The sequence below is a fragment of the Ascidia mentula genome, chromosome 2 (genome assembly GCF_947561715.1).
Source record: "Ascidia mentula chromosome 2, kaAscMent1.1, whole genome shotgun sequence".
Lineage (NCBI taxonomy): Eukaryota > Metazoa > Chordata > Ascidiacea > Phlebobranchia > Ascidiidae > Ascidia > Ascidia mentula.
The window spans coordinates 15,040,786-15,060,370 of NC_138567.1; the positions used below are offsets into that span (position 1 = coordinate 15,040,786).

At 37.6% G+C, this 19,585-nt stretch overlaps 2 protein-coding genes and 1 pseudogene across 2 annotated transcripts; all 3 read right to left on the reverse strand.

The window, feature by feature from the left end:
• Positions 1 to 1,517: 1,517 nt before the first annotated feature.
• Positions 1,518 to 4,895, reverse strand: LOC145890231 (uncharacterized). Its single transcript, XM_082981252.1, has one exon. The coding sequence runs from the start codon at positions 4,893 to 4,895 to the stop codon at positions 1,518 to 1,520; it is 3,378 nt and encodes a 1,125-aa protein (XP_082837378.1).
• Positions 4,896 to 7,949: 3,054 nt separating this feature from the next.
• LOC145890232 (uncharacterized) lies at positions 7,950 to 9,824 on the reverse strand. Its single transcript, XM_082981253.1, has 5 exons — positions 9,556 to 9,824; positions 9,328 to 9,436; positions 9,042 to 9,203; positions 8,815 to 8,961; positions 7,950 to 8,705 (listed from the first exon to the last, which is right to left on the reverse strand). The coding sequence occupies exons 1-5, from the start codon at positions 9,822 to 9,824 to the stop codon at positions 7,950 to 7,952; spliced, it is 1,443 nt and encodes a 480-aa protein (XP_082837379.1).
• A 5,522-nt stretch (positions 9,825 to 15,346) lies between these two features.
• LOC145889331 (uncharacterized) lies at positions 15,347 to 19,006 on the reverse strand (annotated as a pseudogene).
• Between the last annotated feature and the right edge of the window lie 579 nt (positions 19,007 to 19,585).

The window sequence follows — 19,585 nt, forward strand, 5'->3', positions numbered from 1 at the left end:
TGTAGTTTTGTGGCTTGTTTTATTTTTATAGTGAAGGCATTAAGTGTTTCGATTTTGCGAACGAATTGATTAATAACGGGTCCATCTTACATTCTGATACATACAGTTTTTTTAAGGGATTTTAATTCTTTTTGTTTCAAAAGTTACCGGCTTAAACAGAAACCTTTTGTCGACACTGGTGGTGAACTGTTTTTAATGATACCATTCTGCCAACTAAAGAGCTAAATGCTTAGTAGACATAATGGCGTTGGCGCTATGTGGGATGACTGGGAGTTTTTTATTCTATACATACGAAATTTGACTTATTTCAAATTTCTGTCTTTGGGGTTGAGGAGCCTATGAACGCAATGACAAACATAGTTGTTTTTGAGGCCCTTACCCTGTAATATTGTAACAACGTCACTGTCCCGTGCTTGGTAATACAATACATCAATACAAGTTGATTGCACTTTAAAATGTACTGCTCTTCTGACATATACATTTTAAAGCAGTACATTTTAAATTGCAATATGCCTGGCAGCAATAGGAGTTTCAATGTTGAACTTTGTGCATAAGAACAAGCAATTAAGCCTAAATACAGTTTTAGTGCAAATACGATTTACTTTTGAGCATAAGGGTTCTCCTGCTTCACCTCTTTATTTGTCAGCATTTATAGCCAAACTGCCATTAGGCATGTTTTGTAAACGTTTGTGCCATTTGAAGATAACATGTATATCAGAAGAGCTTTATGGAGATTTGTACAAAACGAACTTAGTCGCTGAAGTATGATAGGGTTAATAAACTGTGGATCTCGATCCCTGTGAAAGGGTTATAATTCTAGTGAAGAAACTCTAGCGTGATTTGCCGTCACAAATTAACGCTTCTCCCCTTTACGATGGTTTTTGCATTTTTATTTTCATTCATTTTTCTCGGTTTGGGAAATTTAAATCCTCTTAACTAAGATAGGTCGAAAAATCGCTGTTTTTGACTTGAACTTTAATAAATCTAAACTATCAGTTTTTACAATAAAGATGAACGAAAAAACGATAAAATATTTCCTGATTTTCCCTGCGTTTTACTCGTGCTAATCTAATCCTCACCCTGCACCATAAAACATTGCCAACTCTGCACACCAATATTGTTTGATTATTTGAAACTGCATAATCACGAAAAACATAAAATTTATACCATCATCATATTTGTGTATCTGAAGGACTACATGTGTCGTGAATAAAAAATGCATAAACGTTATACCTTTTTAACTGTCGTATTGTAATTATATGGCTGGTAAATTTTTCCTGGTAAACCCCATTTCAGCTTTTACAATGTTTTCAGCACTCGAACAACTGGGATCCGAATAAATGTTCCAATATTATTCAAAGCTTCCAACATTTGTAAACAATCACAACAACAATACAAAGAAATGACTAAACGATTTTAAGAAAAAAACATTTATATCGAGGGTTCGTATTCCTCATTCAACGTAAAACAATATCAATAAAAATTCGTAGAACTTCAATTTTGGTTGGAAATCCATTTCATTCAACAATCTCAATCACTCTGCCACCTTCCTGTTCAGCACGGGGGTTGTATCTAACACTGAAATCAGACGAACGACTCCTTGATGTACGTAATGATGTTATTTTGAAAACGAGCCACTTCTTCATCTTTGAAAGCTCTTCCAATGCTTTGGAGTAGAGCAAGGGGTTGAGGGCGCCGTTGATTGGAAGCAACAGACATGAACTCAACACATAAGTGTCTCCTGGCATCTTCACTCCTCCCACACTCAAAAATCCCATTACACAAATTGGAATCCAGCAACAGAAGTCGGTCAAAATCAACCTGGTGATTCTCTTCTGCATCTTGGAGCTGACATCCGTGCTTCTGGATTCTTTCATGCGGTTGCTTCGCTTGTAAATAAAAATATAAGCGAGCACCATGTAGATAAACATGAGGAAGTTGATTGTGATGAGGAATGTTGAATATTCCCAAGCAAACTCATTGGTTGTTGCAAACAAACGTGGCATACAGACGCTTGTTTCACCATAATATCCAAACTCTCCCTTGATAGGGTTACGTGGAAAGGCGTTTTCAATAGTACGCTTAACATCGTACCAAGACTCTGGCTGTGATGTGGAAATTCTTTGTGCAAGTAACGACATGTTTTCTCTTGACACGAAATCTGTTTCATAAAAGTTATTTGGGAACCAAACATCAGTGGCAAAGTAATCAGAAATTGCGTTGTGCAAAGGAATAGTTGCCAACAAGATAGCTAATGTCCAACAACACAATTCAGCAATCACAGTTTTAGTAACACTGACATTTCGCATGAGGAAAGGTTTGAAGGCCGATATCAGGCGAAATGTGGTCATAGCTGTCATAGTGAAAGCTGATGCTTCTGATGACGCAATTGCAAGTGCTCCAAGTCCGGAACACAAGCTACTTGATCTCCATTCTTTATCAAACAAACAATAAGATCCAGAAAATCTAGTCGCTTGTGTTATGATTGCCAGTAGATAAACTCCCATGAGAAGATCAGACACGCAGAGGTTAAGAACAAAAACGCTTGTATTAATAAACAAATTCTGATCTTTATTAACTTTAATCAAGTCACGTGTGGTTGTAACAAATACAAACGAATTCCCTCCCAGTGCTAAGATGCCTGTCACCCAGAAGATACCTCGATAAACTGGGTTTGCGATCATTTCGTTGACGTCAGCAAATACGTTTCCATCCAAATTAACACATTCGTCACTTCCGTCTGTGCAGTCGTTAATTCCGTTCTGTACAAGTTTTCTTTCAACAGACAAAGGTTGTTCATTGGTGCAATAAAACCTGGTATGTTCACAACGACATATGCTTTCATCAGATGCGTCATCGCAGTCGATTATTCCGTCACAAACATGATTTCTATCGATGGATATTTTCCTTTTACTTCTGCAGTAGTAGCGGGTATTGTTACAAAGTTCTAGTAATTCGTCTGATTTATCGTCGCAATCAATTGTTCCATCACAGACTCTTTGTTTGTTCATGTTAATATCTCCTTTGTTGAAACATTTAAACCTGTTCGGACACGAGCTTTCTCCAAAAAATCTAAAAATGTCATTGGCAGATCCATCACACCACATGGGATAGTACAACCTTGCCAATAATATCCCCCCCCACATTCTAAAACTTCTAAATATGCTTTTCATATGTAAAACGCAAAATGATTCGTTGCTTAAATTATTTTCTGTGAAGATTTTGTCATCTGCTACACACTCACTTTGCAATGATGCGGTCTCAGTTAAACAGTATTTTGTGTTAGTTTGGTTGACACATTGTACACTTGTGTTACACAGCACCTTATCTTGGTCCACACATGTAAAACTATTCTTACAATGCATTTGGTTCTGGGGACAATCTCCTCGTATATCGCGACACAATTTTTGATTTTCACACAAACATTCATCTGACATATCAAAGCAATCCACTACACCGTCACAAACTTGCTTGCTTGAAACTATCAGTTTTCTGTCCAAACACTGGAAACATCTAAACTGTCCATTGAAGAAACAAATATCAGAACTGTCAGAACATTGAGCCACTGAATCGTAAACGTTGGTTTGAGGTAAAACACAAACACCTTTTCTTGATGATCCAGAACATTTAAACCCAAAGCCATGTTGAACTTCGTCACTATTGTCTTTGCAGTCATTATCAGCTTGCCCATCACAAAAATATTCTCTTGCAATAAGTTGTTGATTTTCGCAAAACATAAAGTTTTCACATTTTTTTCGCGATTTGCTGCATGTTGAAGTTGTACAAAGCACTTTATCAACTCCACAATTATTAACATCAGTAGCGCACGTTTTACTAACAACTTCATTACACGTATATGGATCAGTCGTATGAATGAGATTTCTGACTTCCTTTTCACTTGGACAAGTTACAGCAACCACATGACAAGATTGACATGTGATGTTTAAAACTGAACAAACTTCGTCAGTTCCATCAACGCAATCTACGAAGTTATCATTTATCCAACTAAAAGGTATACATCTACCGTCTGGTGAGCATTGGGTGTTATTTGGATTACATGGACATCTGGCGTAAGTACCAGAACAGTTGCAAGCATAATGTGTCTCATCACTTCCATCAATACAGTCAGGTTTTCCGTCACACAGCAAAGGGCGGTCAATGCAATTTAAATCCTTTCCAATGCACTGTTTCAATCCAACACAAGCACATTCAAACTTATCCGCTGGACATGTGCAGTTAACCTCATCACTCCAATCTCCACATTGATTGAGCCCATCGCATTGCTCAGATTTACTGATGCAACCAATCCCGAATGTAAGGCAGTTTTTAGTTTTGTAACACGGACACGTAAGCTTATCCGCTGGACATGTGCAGTTAACCTCATCACTCCAATCTCCGCATTGATTGAGCCCATCGCATTGCCCAGATTTCCTGATGCAACCAAGCCCAAATAGAGGGCAGTCTTTAGTTTTGTAACACGGACACTCAATCGTATCCGCAGGACATGTACAATTAAATTCATCACTAGCATCGTCGCAATCGATTTGTCCATCGCATATGTTATATTGACTTAAGCATCCTCCATACAGCCCAGTGCAGCTTTTAGTTTTGAGACACGGACACTCAAACTTATCCGCTGGACACGTGCAGTTCAATTCATCACTGGCGTCAGGACAATGGTAAACTCCATCGCATCGCCAATGTTCCAAATAACAACGTCCAGGACAAGTCGTGTGAAAACAATCGCACTGGAAGCTACCATCAGGACAAACGTCAACCAACTCATCACTCCAATCTCCACAGTCGTTGTTAAAGTTGATCACATACCCCATCCCAACACATCCTGGTTGACCCAACCCACATTTTCCGATCTTGTGGCAAGCACATTCGAACATGGACGAGGGACAAGTGCAGTTGAGATCAAGAAATGGAGCTTCACAAACCGGTAGATTTTCATCTCCTGTTACAAGTCACAAGGTTCATATCGTACAAAATGATATAAGGTGTCATTTGTTACAATTTTTTTATACATTCTCTATTTATGTTCAGGAGCTAATATTGTTAATTTCACACTTACTGATAATGGGAAGAGGAGCCAGACTTGCGTCCTCACCCGGACATTCACCTTCTGCCCATCCGATCAACACAAATATCAGCAATAACTTCAACATAATCTACAATTTTTATAACTCAGCTGCAGTTTATGGAGTATTAAGTTAAAATCGTTGTTCTCTTTGATGACATTATCAAAAAAAGTGTTTCATGCAGTGGTCAAACAGACTGAACTCGCAAGACATGAGTGGAAAAGTGAAGTTAAAGCTGAACCCTTTACTGCCCGCCTCAATCGAATGTGATAATATTACGGCTACTCACCTCTTTTAGATGCGATCCAACGAGTTGGGTCTCTTTTTTTCTGCATCGCACGGGAAATGACGAAGACGTGCGATCCAAAGCTAAATACAACGATTTACGTGCTCCATCATCACTGAATACTCGTTATTAAATTATGAAGTTGTCCTTTTAGTTGAAGTGTACCGCATTGTGCAACTTAAGCTGTAGTATGTTTGCCGGTACCGAAACAGGCGACTGCAGATACGGCCAAGATGCTTTTAGTGGTTACGTTTTTCGGAAAAGACCTCCAAGAGTGCCTTCAGATCACTTAAAATTTAGCGATGTTTCCGGTTTAAAGTATCCATCTATGAAAGGAACAGTGTTTATGAAATTACTAAAGTTTTGTGAGAGTAAGTTAATTCAAACCAAGTAACCGAATATACGAACCCAAAATCTGTCATCAAAACATGTGACAAAACTATCATACGACACCCTTTTGCAAAATTTTTTCTTTGTTTTGTAACAATGGCAAGTGTAACATTTGGCGGTTTTGTAATAATTTTGAATCAAAACATCAACAGAAAACAAAACAGCTGAACATAACCTGTGAGATTCCAATAACCTGAACCCACACGGTCTTAGTAGGAAGTGACGCTGCAACATTACAAGAAGTTGATCGGTAATCTTCCCGTTGTATCTCTTTTTCATGTAAATCGTTCTATTCTCTCTCACCCCCACGTCACATAGGAAGTGACGAAGCATCGCGATCCGCGTTTTAGACCAGCATTGCAATACGCTGGTGATATATTTTAATAGCGAGTTGGAAATGTATTTATTAAACTTTGCCCTGTTGCAGTTGAAACCACTGCTGTATTCTTTACCTGTTTAACTAATCCAAGCATTCCACAAAGAAGCTGCATTACCAAATGATGTCCATTTTGAATTAAAAATGGAGGGGGTCTCTGTTCGGGGCGACGTTACTTTCAATAGTTTATCACTGTAGCAGACTTACGATTGCCAGTTAGTTTTGATGCAACAACAAACTTCAATCAAGATGTGACCCAAAGTAAATAAGGGCCACGCATGGAAACAGCAGAAGCAACTTGTCTAACACAACAAAATATTTACAATTGTTTTTATTTGTGTGGTTTTAAAAGAAATCTTTCCGACCGATGACGTTTAACTTAATCTAACCCACCAGTGTAAAGGTCACCTTGAAAGTTTAAACATTCGTTGAATTAGGGTCAAAACACATATTTTAATATAAATTTTGTAGGTGGCGCCGTTTAGAGAGTGGGTTTATTTTATGCAGATTAATTCATCTTTTCCCAAGAAACTGCAACGTAAACGAACTAAACATGTAGTAGTAAAATGGCACGGGAACCGGTAAACCCATAGAAGCCCATTTGATGGCGATTTTCTAAATCATATTCTGATGTAGATATCGAATCGTCCTCGGTCGAACCGGGAAGTGATGAGTTGCAACAAAAACGTCAACTCGGTTCATCCAGATCTGATTAAGTCAATTGTAATAAGCGCTATGTGTATATGAAGCTACACAATTCCATGTAAAAAGCAGCCTTCACGAACTCAAATGCCTTTATCAAAAATTATTTTTTCCAAATCATATTCTGATGTAGAATCGTCCTCAGTCGAACCGGGAAGTGATGAGTTGCAACAAAAACGTCAACTCGGTTCATCCAGTTCTGGCAAAGTCAATTGTAATAAGCGCTATGTTTATATGAAGCTACACAATTCCATGTATAAAGCAGCCTTCACGAACTCAAATACCTTTATCAAAAATTCTTTTTTCCAAATCATATTCTGATGTAGAATCGTCCTCAGTCGAACCGGGAAGTGATGAATTGCAACAAAAACGTCAACTCGGTTTATCCAGTTCTGACTAAGTCAATTGTAATAAGCGCTATGTGTATATGAAGCTACACAATTCCAAGTATAAAGCAACCTTCACGAACTCAAATGCCTTTATCAAAAATTCCAATGATTGGCCTACGTTGACGTCATACGGACGCAGTTGAATTGATAATATTGCATATGACTAAAAAAAAATGAGGGCGTAACCATTAATTTCCTGACAATGGTAACATACCCAGTATTTAATTCCTAAACAAGATTTCAGCACGCGACTTCAAACATATCTCTTTGTTATCACAAACCCTCCTGTGTGGTTTTAGTGGAGTGTCAGAAATAAAACCAAATATTGTGTGCGATTAAGATTTCCTACTTGTTTGTGAAGTAAGGCAATATGTTAATATAAATATGACGAATTCAATTTGCTTGTATTCGCATTCAAGAAGATAATTGAAAAGGTTATTCGTACAATTTTAATTGAACAACTCGGTTTAGAAAAGTTTTTTTTTAACCACTAAAATAACCCATTTTGTTTTTAAAAATACGTGAATTTCTTGTCTCTGTGCTTTCCATGAGAAGGATAAACTGACAAAATAAGATACCAATATTTTTACAACACCAAAAATATTGCCTTTCTCCAGTACCTTTGAGAGCTTCCTGTTGCCATAACTTAAGTCTAAGAAATAAGCCTCAAAAATTACTTACACTATAATATTATATTTTCAAAATTTTATACAACGACAATATCACGATGCGTACTGGTTATAAAGCGGTTCACTACATAACGGAATGGAAGGTGGAAAATTAATATGATCAAAACATTCGGTGGAATAAGACACAGGCGAAAACGAATTTATTTGATTATGGTGGGAGGATTGCTCAGTATTGACGGTGTCAGTGTAATCAGTTGCTGCTGGCATAGGGAAATTAAAAGCAAAGTTTTCCGCGTCGATGTTGCAAGATTGTGGCGAAAGACTTTGTGGCGGAGAAAGTGGGTTAATGTTGGGTGAAGGAATATTATTCGTGTATCCTTGATATTCATCCGCGTTGCTGTAAGGTGAAATATTTGCGTATTCGAAAACTTGTTGCTCGGTAACAGGGGAAAAGCAGGACGGGTCGGTAACAAGCGCTGATCCAGTGTGGTTATAAGAAACTGGATGAGGGAGAGTATATTGCTCCGTAGCTGAGTGCGGCGATACTGAATAGTTAGACGAAACAGGATGAGAGGAAGCATATTGTCCGGTTGGTGAATGGAAGAAGTTGTGTTGGTTCGTTGTTTGAGGAGAAACGTTTGGTTGGAAACTCGAATACCCAGAGTAAGTTGAAGTGAAATTGTTTTGTTGAGGAACTCCAAATTTTAATCGTTTGTTGGCCATCTCTGTGACGCCACAACCAGTATATTCTAAAACATCGCCAGAGAAACGTCTCGCACTTTTAGTTTTGCCTCCATCGCACCGAAATCCTCTTGCAAATGGATTGTTGGCGATTTTCAATTTGGTCACCTTTAACACAAAAAATCCCATTTTTATTATTTGCGAAAAGTACAACAACTTGAAATATAAAGAATATATGGTTTTCAAAGTTATCTTAAAATAATTGAATTTCTCTCACCTCATGGTTTTGATAAGCTGTCACGGTGAAGAAGTTCGTTTGTGCAAAGGCAAATGTTGACATCGGTTCATGTTTTATATTACTGACGTCATCGGTTCGAACGATGTGGACGCGAAGTTGATAACGATGCATGGAGTGAACGTTGAACTAAAAATGTCGTTCATTAAATTCGGGCAGCCTTTTTGGTGTGATTTATTAAGTTCAGTAAACTAGTAAGTAATAATTACCTTTTCTGTTCCTGAGTGGGCGAAAGAGTTGGTGAGCTTGACTTTGTGAAAAGAAAGGATTTCATTCATCAGCTTTCGGCCGGTAGAGGGCGACTTTGGGTGAATATAAAACTTTTGGGGAATTTTTGGTTCTCCGCGACCAGAAACAATCCATTCACCATTCTGTGAAATATGGAAATCAAACGTTTAAATTTTGTACAACAAAAAGCATAGAAATGACACGATGTGGGTGCGAAGGAATGAATATGCTACTTTTTTAAGAAAATGGTAAACGTATATTAATTACCTGAAACTTGTATCTGTGTTCGTCGATGTTAACGACATCCATCAGAACACAATATTGTGCGTCTGGATTCAACCCAGAAAACTTCACCCGATATCCTGGAAATATCCGTCTGAAAAAACAACAAAGTTCACGTAAATAAATTGCATTGGTTTGTGAAACACTTAGATATTGAACTCTTCTAGAGCAAAATTACTATAGCGACGGTAAGATTCTGTGCGCAGTGTTTACCTTCCAGGTTTGGTGACGATCATTTCAGTTTGCGCCGAAGAAAATTGTTTCCAAACACCGATATCTTGTAGATGAGCTTCCGCGTTCGAATCAATCGGCGAACGAATGACTTGCGAATATTTCTCAGGGTTCGAACGAACTTGAATTATTTCAGTCTTTCCCTGGTGGTACGGATCTTCAACTTGTGGCACATGCTGGCAATCCATGCCTGCCTGCAACCACGGAGAAACGCATGAAGGAAAATAGTTGGTCATTGCTTGAGTTGCCATGTTACCTGTTTGCTTGTAAGTGACAAATGATGACTCGTTGATCGCGTGTCACTCGTTTTATTCGCTCTTGCGCCGTCGGTGGGCTGCGCAATCATTGCGGGGAGTAAATTAGACAGGATAACAACTGTTTCAAGACGGCGCGCTGTTTCAAACTTCCTACCGAGTCGACTGGAGCGCGTGTCTGTCGCTTATCTGTTACCTAATTATACAAGAATATCTGTAACTTTGTTTGTTTGTTTGTTTTGCCCAATGCAGCAGTTGACTTCGTTCACAGCCCACACAGCAAATTTATATATTTGACCGTGTTGGATTAACTCTAATATGTTAGTATTTAAGTGGCTATCATTTTCATCATTTGACAAAAATTAACGAAAAAAATGTCACAAAACCTCCATCACATAATGCAAACAAGTGTTAGATGTAATAGTCGCGCCCAAGCAACCAAGGAGTTAAATGCTATATTTATATATGATTTTAAACAAACACAATATGTACGTACATTATATATAACAGAGGGAACAAGGAAGATCTGCTGGAGCTTTTCCTTCCTGCATATGTTTTCAATCCGAGCGGTTAATGTCATGTTCAGTTTTGCTCAATTTCTCCCATTGTTTCCAGTGGCGCGGGCGGCCGGCCCTGCAGTCTACCACGAGGGGCACGGGTCGTGCTGTGCCTTCGACTTGAACCTATTCGCGATAAGAGATCGCGTGCTGGGAATGCACCGCGACCGCCCCTGAACTTCGGGTCTTCAAACATTATCAAACGGTCTTTGCGTAACTACGCTCCCCATTATGTTTCGATGAGCTTTCCGTCCGCCGGTATGTTTGTTTGCTTTGTTAATGAAATTCGTTTGTTTGTTTGAAAACGTCAACTTGGAAAAATAGATTTTTTTGAAATTAAATTGTTAAACCATATAACACTTTCAACATTTTTGCATCAGTTTGCGAGATTTTGTGTAAAAACCACAGTTTGCTGAAAATATCATGCGCTGTCAAAACAGACTGTAGTAAATAGTGTTTCTAAAAAAATTGCGATTGTAACACCTTGACGTTGCGTGTTCTTACTGCCTTGATGTAACAGCAGTTGTCTTCACTTGTACAACCCGCTGAGATTTTTGAACTTTCGTTGAAAACAAATTACAGACAACTTTTGCCACTGTCAAATTTAAATTTTTGCATATGGGGAATTTCAAACCCCTTCCCTTTCCAACAGTTTGAAGAAACGTCATGAATAGACGCAAGGTGACGTCACAGAGGGAAGTTTGTCAGATAATAAATCTGCGGGTTTGTTTCCTTCCTACATATGGTGGTGCCGGTTGGTTGCCGAAAATAATTTCCTCGCTCAAAAGACGTCCATTTTTGCAACCAAAAATCATTAAATATATTCTTTGTGTTTGTTAAAAGCAAAATACACCCACAGAAATCTTCATAGAACCAACAATTTACAGGAAAACATGTTATGTTTCCAAACTATGATTGGCTGTTTTTTTTCCACCATATGCAAAAAGGATTGCCGAGTAATTGCAGACAATATACCGCATATAATTTAATATCATTGCAACAGTTGATGTGAAAAATCAGCGCCAATATTCGTGGTTATGGCAAGAGAACGAACTTTCAAACAAACTTTTTGGAAGTTTATAGCGTTTTACCACATTTAAATACCTGTTTTCTTGCCTCATTAGTACGTGCCCGTGACCCCTGAACAATACTTTTTGAAAGGCAAATTTCAAACATATTTAATATATTTAATATAAAGGCAACGAAGAGTGCATAAAATATTTTGAAAAAATGTAAATTTGATATAAAAGACACGAAAATTTATTGATTAAACTTGGGCGAAAAATGCAGTTCATTAACCATGTTGGAATATTTTTAATAGGAGGGTATTTTTGTTCCTATAATTTTCATTTGACAAATGTTTAAATTTAAGTCATTAACGAAAAAAGTCACAAAACTTAAGTCAACAAAGCGTTACATGGTATAACATTTCCTTTTCGAAATTTGAACAAACTCAAAATCTATTTGCTGTATGACGTCAGAGATATTTTGGTATTGTTGCGTCACAGACACGTGGACAGGAAATATCCGCTGGAGTTTTTCCATCCTCCATATGTTTTCAATCCAAGCGGTCAATGTCATGTTCAGTTTTCATCAATCTCTTCTTTCGTTTCCCGCTGCGCGCGCGACCCTGCAGTCTAGAACGAGGGACACGCGTCGTGCTGCGCCTTCGACTTGAACCTGTTCGCGATAAGAGATCGCGTGCTGGGAATGCACCGCGACCGCCCCTGAACTTCGGGTCTTCAAACATTATCAAACGGTCTTTACGTAACTACGCTCCTCATTATATTTCGATAAGCTTTCCGTCCGCCTTTTTGTCCGTTCGTTTATTTGAAAACTCCAACTTGGAAAATTGAGTTTACTGAATTTAAAAACATTCTTGACATACAATTAAAGCAGAAAACTTTCTAATTTGAAAATTATGTTGTTTTAAATAATGTTTTTTTGTGTATTATTAAAAAAATTTCACATTTATTGCTTTAGTTAGTGCAACTTGTTTACCGCATTTAATTAACACTTACATTTTTGTTTGCGGTAGCAACACCTCTACGTCGCTTGTTCTTATTGCTTTGATATAACAGCAGTTGTCTTCACTTGTTCCTGTAGGTTTAAATCCGCACCTCATAGGCAGCAATTAAACATATCCACATATTGCCGCACTATTATAAGGATTTTACGCATTTTACCTTTTGCATTTCTGACATTTAAAATTTACTAATACATACATTCATTTTGGTCTTTATGTGACTGAATTCGTTATCATTGCACATATTTATTACCTTTCGTTATGATTTTGCCGTGATTACGTCTACTTATATTGTACATATTTGTTGACGCAGCAGCTCTCATTGATCAATTAAGATGTAATCGTACAAGATATCGTACAATATATTGTGTATATTTGATTGAATCCGGTGTTGTCATATCTAAGACGCAACCAGCAATAACTTAAAATACATGAGTTTTTTCCAACTAATTTTGAAAGACAAGCAATGATAATTATGCTTAGCAGAGTTACCTGTGAGTTGTTGCTTTTTAAACCAAACCCATTCAAGGCCGAAAACCTATTCATTAACAATGTATCCTATAGGAAATTTACTCGGTTTTGACGGAATAAAATCCTTTTAATACCCTGCGACGATGTCGGATTAGCAGATAATATTATGAAAGTTAATGAAGAATATTCACAGGATCAGCAAATTGTTTTGGTCTGGCGCGAATTAAAAGTTCATGTTGTGAAGTAACTGTGTTGATTTCGTGATGATTTCATGATTTAGTTGATATGTTTCACTTACAGGATTCAGTTAAAAATGTAATCGTGCAAGATATTGTGTATATTTAACTATAAATCAATCGCTTTCAATATCAATGGACATATGTTTAACTAAACGCAGGCTGATAAAAACCATCCAAATTATTTGACGGCGATCGGACCTCAAGCCATATATATCAACCATTTAATTGGTCACCAATAAAAAACATCCAGGCATAATAAAACGTCGTTTTGTAAAACGAATGCATATATGTACCTCAGTTCTCATAATTTAGTAGAAAAAACATAGTCCTCATGTATCTTAATTATTGGTATATTCTGAATTCTGTGTTTTTTTAATCCCCGGGACATTTATAACTGGCATTTCCTTTATCGTTTCTAGTCCACGTCTGATCAACATCCTGGTAAATCAAGACGTCGTCGTGTTAAAAGAATTAATACATTCACCATAAGTTGCCAATCATCATAAATTTCCGAATTACACTCATATACATTTCACCAACACAGAAGCCTCTGCTGCTTTCCGATCAAGATGATATACAGTTTAGCTAAGAATTTATTTATACAAATAGTGAAATAAACACAAAACTTCATGCAAACTGATGGATTCAAACTTATGGAGGCGAAATTCAAGTAAACAAAAACCAACTCTAACAGATGATGAATGGATTCAGATTCCTCAACAACCTCATCAAGTATGGTTGGAACTTGTACCTCGTTTCATAATTCAAAAGTTCAAAAATACACAAACTTTTACCCTCTCAACGTGTTTATTGATAACAACAACAAGTGGAACAAAATATTCACTGTTGCAGAAAGCAAAACAATTATCAGCATGTACAAAATTTAACATTGAGTTTTATAAACAGCATTATTACTCCAACCAATTACTGACAATAAGAAGTTACTTCAATGAAATAATAAAAGGCCCTTCAGGGGTAATAGTATTTATAAATACCAACGTTTCGTCTGAAAGAGCCTTTATGTATCGACAATATGCTTGCATCAGTACAATAAGTTTACGCATTTGATGCAACGTCGATTTTTGGAAACGATTTTACAGCAAAGTAATGAAATTATTACTACAGAGAGTTTGTCATGACTCAAAGTTTGTGTTATCTTGACAACAATAAGCTGCACTTATGCGACCATGATAACGCACAAAATACAAATGGTGAGGTTTATGTACAAGGCGTGTGAAGGGGGGTATTTAGGCGAGGTTTTTAACTTTTTTTGGTGAATAATTGAAGGTGGCCGAATATATTTTCCTCTGTCGATAGTTTGTATACCATGAGTTGATTGCATGGAATGTTTCCAACATCAGAATATTATATTTACAAGTAAATCCCCGCATAATTGTTATGACCAAAATGATTGTACCCACGTTGATGTCAAGTGTTTCAACACTCACACATGATAAGTGTGTCCATGTGTTGGATGACGTGTGACGTGGACGATGAGTCCGACCAACTCATCACTTGACTCATACCATAGTGCTAAAAATGACGACACATAAAATACAACGAAACAGCTCAACGAAGAAAACGGAGTGCGTCCACCAACCAAACAGAACGTAATCTTTTTTTCTTTTGTTTAGGCAGAATAAATCTGACGTCAAAGATGTTACTTTGTCCTCATTTGAATATCAATTTTATGGTCAAATTACTGCCATCGGAAATTAAGTAGGAGTCTACACATGAAAGGTTCGCGTGATGCCAGAAACAAGATTTTTTCTGTCTATATGATGTCAATTGAAAGTACTTCATATTTTCCACAAACTTAATGCAAGGTTTATTTACAGAGTAGTTTTTGCTTCAATCACATGTAAGTTTTCTAGTTTGAAAAAAACAACCATATTTTCCTGTTGTTGACGTCGTGAATCAAAACATGCATAAAAGGTTTACCTTTTTAATTGTCGTATTGTAATTATATGGCTGCCAAATTTATCCTGTTAAACCCCATTTCAGCTTTTACAAAGTTTTCTGCAATCCAACAACTGGGATCCGAATAAAAGTTCCAATATTATTCAAAGCATCCACCATGTGTTAACACTCACAACAACAATACAAAGAAAATGTCTAAACGATTTCAAGAAAAAAACATTTATATTGAAGGTAGGTATTCCTCATTCAACGTAAAACAATATCAATAAAAATTCGTAGAACTTCACTTTTGCTTGGAACTCCAATTCATCCAACAATCTCAATCACTCTGCCACCTTCCTGTTCAGCACGGGGGTTGTATGTAACATAGAAATCAGGCGAACAACTTGTTGATGTTCGTAATGATGATATCTTGGAAACGAACCACTCCTTCATCTTTGAAAATTGTTCTTCCAATGCTTTAGAGTAGAGCAAGGGATTGAGGGCGCCGTTGATTGGAAGCAACAGACAAGAACTTAACACATAAGTGTCTCCTGGCATCTTCACTCCTCCTATACTTAAAAATCCCATCACACAAACTGGAATCCAGCAGCAAAAGTCGGTCAAAATCAACCTGGTGATTCTCTTCTGCATCTTGGAGCTGACATCAGTGCTTCTGGATCCTTTCATGCGGTTGCTTCGCTTGTAAATAAAAATATAAGCAACCACCATGTAGATGAACATGAAGAAGTTGATTGTGATGAGGAATGTTGAATATTCCCAAGCAAACTCATTGGTTGTTGCAAACAAACGTGGCATACAAACGCTCGTTTCACCATAATATCCAAATTCTCCCTTGATAGAGTTACGTGGAAAGGCGTTTTCAATTGTACGCTTAACATCGTACCAAGACTCTGGCTCTGAAGTGGAAATTCTTTGTGCAAGTAACGACATGTTTTCTCTTGACACGAAATCTGTTTCATAAAAGTTATTTGGAAACCAAACATCAGTGGCAAAGTATTCAGAAGTTGCGTTGTGCAAAGGAATAGTTGCCAACATAATAGCTAACGTCCAACAAGACAATTCAGCAATTACAGTTTTAGTAACACTGACATTTCGCATGAGGAAAGGTTTAAAGGCCGATATCAGGCGAAATGTGGTCATAGCTGTCATAGTGAAGGCTGATGCTTCTGATGACACAATTGCAAGTGCTCCAAGTCCGGAACACAAGCTACTTGATCTCTATTCTTTATCAAACAAACAATAAGATCCAGAAAATCTAGTCGCTTGTATTATGATTGCCAGTAGATAAACTCCCATGAGAAGGTCAGACACGCAGAGGTTAAGAACAAAAACGTTTGTATTAATAAACAAATTCTGATCTTTATTAACTTTAATCAAGTCACGTGTGGTTGTAAAAAATACAAACGAATTCCCTCCCAGTGCTAAGATACCTGTCACCCAGAAGATACCTCGATAAACTGGGTTTGCGATCATTTCGTTAACGTCAGCAAATATGTTTCCATTCAAATTTACACATTCGTCACTTCCGTCTGAGCAGTCGTTAATTCCGTTCTGTACAAGTTTTCTTTCAACAGACAAAGGTTGTTTATTGGTGCAATAAAACCTGGTATGTTCACAACGACATATGCTTTCATCAGATAAGTCATCGCAGTCGATTATTCCGTCACAAACATGATTTCTATGGATGGATATTTTCCTTTGACTTCTGCAGTAGTAGCGGGTATTGTTACAAATTTCCAGAAATTCGTCTGATGTATCATCGCAATCAATTATTCCATCACAGACTCTTTGTTTGTCTATGTAAAATTCTCCTTTGTTGGAACATTTCAACCTGTTCGGACACAAAGTTTCTCCTAAAACTCCTAAATGGTCATTGGCAGATCCATCACACCACATGGGATTGTAAAATCTTGCCAATAATATTCCCCCTATCATGCTAAATTCCTTAAACAACCTTTTCATATATAAAACGCAAACAGATTCGTTGCTTGAAGTATTTTCTGTGAAGATGTTGTCATCTGCTACACACTCACTTTGAACTGATGCTGTCCCAGTTGAACAGTATTTTGTGTTAGTTTGGTTTACACATTTTACATTTGTGTTACATAGCATCTTATCTTGGTCCACACATGTAGAACTATCCTTACAATGCAATTGATTCTGGGGACAATCTCCGCGTATATCGCGACAAAATGTTTGATTTTCACATAAACATTCATCTGACATATCAAAGCAGTCCACTACACCGTCACAAACTTGCTTGCTTGAAACTATTAGCTTTCTGTCCAAACACTGGAAACATCTAAATTGTCCATTGAAGAAACAAATATCAGAACTGTCAGAACATTGAGCCACTGAATCGTAGACGTTGGTTTGAGGTAAAACACAAACACCTTTTCTTGATGATCCAGAACATTTAAACCCAAACCCATGTTGAACTTCGTCACTTTTGTCTTTGCAGCCATTATCAGCTTGCCCGTCACAAAAATATTCTCTTGCAATAAGTTGTTGATTTTCGCAAAACATAAAGTTTTCGCATTTTTTTTTGCGATTTGCTGCATGTTGAAGTTGTGCAAAGAACTTTATCAACTCCACAATTATTAACATCAGTAGCGCACGTTTTACTAACAACTTCATTACACGTATATAAATCAGTCGTATGTATGAGATTTCTGACTTCCTTTTCACTTGGACAAGTTACAGCAACCACACGACAAGGTTGACATGTGATGTGTAAAACTGAACAAACTTCATCAACTCCATCAACACAATCTACGAAGTTATCATTTATCCAGGGAAAAGGTATACATTTACCGCCTGGTGAGCATTGTGTGTTATTTGGATTGCATGGACATCTGGCGTAAGTACCAGAACAGTTGTAAGCATTATGTGTCTCATCACTTCCATCAATACAGTCAGGTTTTCCGTCACACAACAAAGATCGATCAATGCAATTTAAATCCTTTCCAATGCACTGTTTCAATCCAACACAAGCACATTTAAACTTATCCGATGGACATGTGCAGTTAACCTCATCACTCCAATCTCCACAGTGATTAAACCCATCGCATTGCATTAATTTACTGATGCAACCCACTCCCAATTTAGAGCAGTTTTTAGTTTTGTAGCATGGACACTCAAACTTATCCGATGGACATGTGCAGTTAACCTCATCACTCCAATCTCCACAGTGATTAAACCCATCACATTGCATAGATTTATTGGAGCAACCAAACCCAAATATAGAGCAGTTTTTAGTTTTGTAACACGGACACTCAAACTTGTCCGCTGGACATGTACAATTAAATTCATCACTACCATCACTGCAATCGATACGTCCATCGCATATCTGAGATTGAATTAAACATCCTCCAAACAACCCAGTGCAGCTTTTAGTTTTGTAACACGGACACTCAAACTTGTCCGCTGGACATGTGCAGTTCAATTCATCACTACCATCAGGACAGTGGTTACTTCCATCGCATCGCCATTGTCCCAACAAACAAAATCTGGGACAAGTCGTGTGAAAACAATCGCACTGGAATCTACCATCAGGACAAACATCAAGGAACTCATCACTCCAATCTCCACAGTCGTTGTTAAAGTTGATCACATACCCCATCCCAACACATCCTGGTTGACCCAACCCACATTTACCGATCTTGTGGCAAGCACATTCGAACATGGACGAGGGACAAGTGCAGTTGAGATCAAGAAATGGAGCTTCACAAACCGGTAGATTTTCCTCTCCTGTTACAAGTCACAAGGTTCATATCGTACAAAATTATATAAGGTGTCATTTGTTCCAATTTTTTTTTATACATTCTCTATTTATGTTCAGGAGCTATTATTGTTAATTTCACACTTACTGGTAATGGGAAGAGGAGCCAGACTTGTGTCCTCACCCGGACATTCACCTTCTGCCCATCCAATCAACACAAATATCAGCAATAACTTCAACATAATCTACGATTTCTATATTTCAGCTGCAGTTTATGTAGTATTTAGTTAAAATCGTTGTTCTCTTGGATGACATAATCAAAAAAGTGTTTCATGGAGTGGTCAAACAGCCTGAACTTAAAGCTGAAACCTTTACTGCCCGCCTCAATCGAATGTGATGATATTACGGCTACATCACCTCTTTTAGATGCGATTCAACTAGTCAGGTCTTCTTTTTTCTGCATTGAACTGGAAATAACGAAGACGTGCGATCCAATGCTAAATGCAACGATTTACTTGCTCCATCATCACCTCACAACGCTTTTTTTCTACATCAACCGTACCCTTGCTTCCCGCAGATTATTATTTTAACACTCGGTGTTCCTCTTTAGCAGCGTGACAGCTGATTTCCTGCTCAGCATTTAAATATTTACATAATCCTGACGTTGCAACCATGGTTGCAAGTTGATTGACAGTTCCTTGCAGTATTGACAAGTTGCAGATACGCGGGTTTAGGAAATTTTTTCAGAGGGTGCAATTTTCCTCATGCATCGAACGGGATAACATATAATCGTCCAGTCATCGACTTTTGTGTGAGTAATA